Source organism: Urtica dioica, chromosome 2, assembly GCF_054948205.1.
Source record: "Urtica dioica subsp. dioica isolate 48M chromosome 2, U.dioica_male_clone48M_v1_H2, whole genome shotgun sequence".
In the NCBI taxonomy this organism is placed as follows: Eukaryota; Viridiplantae; Streptophyta; class Magnoliopsida; order Rosales; family Urticaceae; genus Urtica; species Urtica dioica.
This window is the reverse complement of record NC_142757.1, coordinates 14,368,743-14,372,316: the sequence shown is the minus strand read 5'-3', so window position 1 is coordinate 14,372,316 and position 3,574 is coordinate 14,368,743. Positions and strand designations below refer to the sequence as shown.

General features: G+C 41.2%; 1 protein-coding gene across 1 annotated transcript; it reads left to right on the top strand.

Annotated features, from left to right (window-relative positions):
- Positions 1 to 531: 531 nt before the first annotated feature.
- Positions 532 to 2,126, top strand: LOC149404104 (myosin-7-like). The gene is made up of 5 exons (XM_089607403.1): positions 532 to 562; positions 1,036 to 1,129; positions 1,212 to 1,313; positions 1,904 to 1,961; positions 2,040 to 2,126. Exons 1-5 carry the CDS (start codon positions 532 to 534, stop codon positions 2,124 to 2,126), a joined length of 372 nt encoding a protein of 123 aa, XP_089463529.1.
- Positions 2,127 to 3,574: the final 1,448 nt, after the last annotated feature.

Here is a 3,574-nt window from a genome sequence, read left to right as displayed (position 1 = left end):
TGATCCCCCAATTCACCACCCCTAAATCTCGTTCTCACTCTATCTACATCAAATTTCGACCACCCATAAATCCCTCGAAACATTCTATCGCTCAAGCCCGCTGTCACTCCAAGCGTCCGCCTCCGCCGCCAGCCCGCCGTCTGCTCAGACAAGGTAATTTCTTTCTTTCTCTCTCATTTTCTTTCTCGTCTATGCTAAATCTCTCTCTCTCTCCGATTGACCTAGGTTTCTAGGGTTTCAATACACCACCAAGACATAGCCAGGTCGCCACCATCGCCTCTGGCATCGTCTACTCTCCTCACGCCATGGTACGTTTTCTCTGCCTCTACATTTGTGCGTGTGTGTTTTTGTGTGAGTGTGTGTGTTTTTTTGCGTGTTCAATGTGCGTGTGTGTTTCTGTGTGGATATTTGAGTGAGTGAGTGAGTGTTTGTGTGTGGAAGTTTGAGTGTGTTTGTGTGTGGGAGTTTGAGTGTGTGTTTGTGTTTGCGTGTGATTCTGGGTTTTAACCCTGTTTATATGTATAGTGAGAGATGGCTGAGGAGAAGTTGGAGCATTGTCTTGGTAACTCTAAGCTTTCACTTATTACAAGTTGCTGATATTTGAATATGTTTTGGCAGCTGTGTTTTTTTCCGGATAGATCAGAAGTGCAATGTCTACACAGATGGCAAAAAGTGCTGAATCCTGATAGCCAAGTCGTTACCTGATTGCATAGGGAAACAATGTAGAGAGAGGTAACCATTTTCAAGCACTAATTTATTTTTTTCATTTTGACAATCATATTTATCGGCAATATTCGACATTAATGATGTCTTGTGTTGAATATTGATCCTTACCTTTTTGTACTTTCTGGTAGTTAATTAATTTGTGTTTTGTGTGAGTGTTCTGTGTATATGAGAATGAGAGGGAGTGTGAAGTTGTGTGTGTGTGTGTGAGAGATAGTGTTGTGTGTGTGTGTGTGTATTATGCGTGTGAGTATTATGTGTGTTGAGTGTTATGTGTGTGTATTTGTATATGTGTGTGTGTCTCTGTGTAAGATTGTAATCAGTATGGGTGTTTGAGTGTGTGTATCTGTTTGAATATAAGCAGATATGCATTAGCAAAAATTGTTTATACAAAATTGTTTGATTGGTAAGGCCAGATAAGTGAATACAATTTCCGTGAAGAGTGACATTGGTTTAATTTACTAATGCTCTGAAATTTGTTTGCCCAGGCTTGTGAAGAAGATCAATAACTCTATCGGTCAAGATCCCAATTCGAAGAACTTGATTTGGGTTCTGGATATTTATGGATTTGAGAGTTTCAAGACAAACAGGTGCTTACTGGTATGCCTATTGTTTTTTTGGTTTTAGAGGCGTTAAAATACTGTTAAGAGATGAGTTCAGTCTCCATATTTCATGTTCACGAAATGCTTAATTAGGGGTCATAATTCCTGCAATGTTTACCAAGTAAGAAAACAAAGTAAAATGGATTACAAATATGGCCCTATCTTTAGTTATACTTGACTCATATCATAAAATTCCCCCAAGGAGCACTTATCTGACAGCTCCCCATGAAATACATTGCCAAATTTAATAACAGCCACGCCGCTAATGCAGGACTTAAGTCGATTATGTTGAGCATACGCATTGCTAGAGAACTAGGTTTACTAGTGCCAAATAGCTCCCTGGAAGTGTGACCCATAAAAACATCTTTAATGTGAACCTCCTTGATAAATAAAAATAGGGTCCTTGTTTGTTTCATTTGGTGCCAATAAGACACGAGTGATAAAATTTCTTGTTAGAGCTCTTCACTTTTTGTCTGGTTTGTTACCCGCTGATTCATTACGTTGGTAATAATGATGGTGTGTTTTTTAAGGTTTCATTTTCCTGATGCTTATATTTGTGAATTTGTTTTACTCTGCAGCTTTGAACAATTTTGCATCAATTTGACCAATGAAAAACTACAGCAGCATTTTAACCAGGTTGGATTGAGATCTGCAGTGCTTTGTTTTTCTGTATATTGAGACGAATCTACTTACGAATTGTGTACTGTTTAACAGCATGTTTTTAAGATGGAACAAGAAGAATATACAAAAGAAGAAATTGACTGGAGTTATATTGAGTTCATAGATACTATCAGCATGTAGCTACGAAAGCTATTATGAGGAAGCTTCTTTTAGATTCTTATGTACTCTGATTTTTTTAGAAACTGAAAAATTAGTCTTGTATACATGAATGCTTGTCTTAGAAGCATTATATTTAGAGCTAAAAATTAGTCTCCAAAGCACCATGACGAGACTAAATAAAAAGTCAAAGATGCCACTGTATTGGAGACTGAAAATCAATATCGAAAGCTCTACATCAAAGACATAGCAAGAAATGGAATAGTGACTAAACATCGGTCCCTAAATTACGATATCTGAGACTAAAAATCAGTTCGTAAATTAGTTTATCCGAGACTAAAAATCCGTTTTAAAACACTAATAATCAGTCACGTTATTCGAGACTAACAATCAGTCACGTTATCCGAGACTAATAATCATGTTATCCGGGACTAACAGTAAGTCTTAAAAAGGCTTATTTGTGACTAAATACGAGTTCTCAACTGACTTTATTAAGGACTGAAAAATGTGGTATCTGAGACTAGTTATTTGTCATGAATATTGCGGTGTATCCGAGACTGACTTTTAGTCCTTGATAGTAGCATCCGCCACTAGGTATCCGAGACTAGCCTAGGAGACTAAAAATCAGTCTCGGATACTCATCCGAGACTGTTTGTCAAGTATCGGAGACTAAATAATTAGTCTCTGATACCCTGTTTTCTTGCACGAGGAGTAGCTTGTCGACTCGTGAACTCGGTACTCGACTCGAGGAGTGAACTCAACTCGAGGAGAAACGTAGAGTCGGCACGAGGAGTAGCTTGTCGACTCGTGGGCTCGGTACTCGACTCGAGGAGTGAACTCAACTCGAGGAGAAACGTAGAGTCGGCACGAGGAGTAGCTTGTCGACTCGTGGACTCGGTACTCGACTCGAGGAGTGAACTCAACTCGAGGAGAAACGTAGAGTCGGCACGAGGAGTAGCTTATCGACCCATGGACTCGGTACTCGACTCGAGGAGTGAAGTCAACTCGAGGAGAAATGTAGAGTCGGCACGAGGAGTAGCTTGTCGACTCGTGGACTCGGTACTCAACTCGAGGAGTGAACTAAACTCGAGGAGAAATGTAGAGTCGGCACGAGGAGTAGCTCGTCGACTCGTGGACTCGGTACTCGACTCGAGGAGTGAACTCAACTCGAGGAGAAATGTAGAGTCGGCATGAGGAGTAGCTCGTCGGCTCGTGGAATGGGTACTCGACTCGAGGAGTGAACTCAACTCGAGGAAAAACGTAGAGTCGGCACGAGGAGTAGCTTGTCGGCTCGTGGACTCGGTACTCGACTCGAGGAGTGAACTCAACTCGAGGAGGAATGTGTATAGTCGATACGAGGAGTAGCTAGTCGACTCGTGGACTCGGTACTCGACTCGAGGAGTGAACTAAACTCGAGGAGAAATGTAGAGTCGGCACGAGGAGTAGCTCGTCGACTCGTGGACTCGGTACTC

What these genes read in the sequence shown, in the direction of transcription:
- LOC149404104 (XM_089607403.1), top strand. Translation starts at nt 532, where the DNA reads ATGGCTGAGGAGAAGTTGGAGCATTGTCTTG. An exon ending in GAAGTTGGAGCATTGTCTTG is followed by an intron (nt 563 to 1,035) that starts GTAACTCTAAGC and finishes TCTCTGTGTAAG; the next exon opens with ATTGTAATCAGTATGGGTGT. An exon ending in TATACAAAATTGTTTGATTG is followed by an intron (nt 1,130 to 1,211) that starts GTAAGGCCAGAT and finishes TTGTTTGCCCAG; the next exon opens with GCTTGTGAAGAAGATCAATA.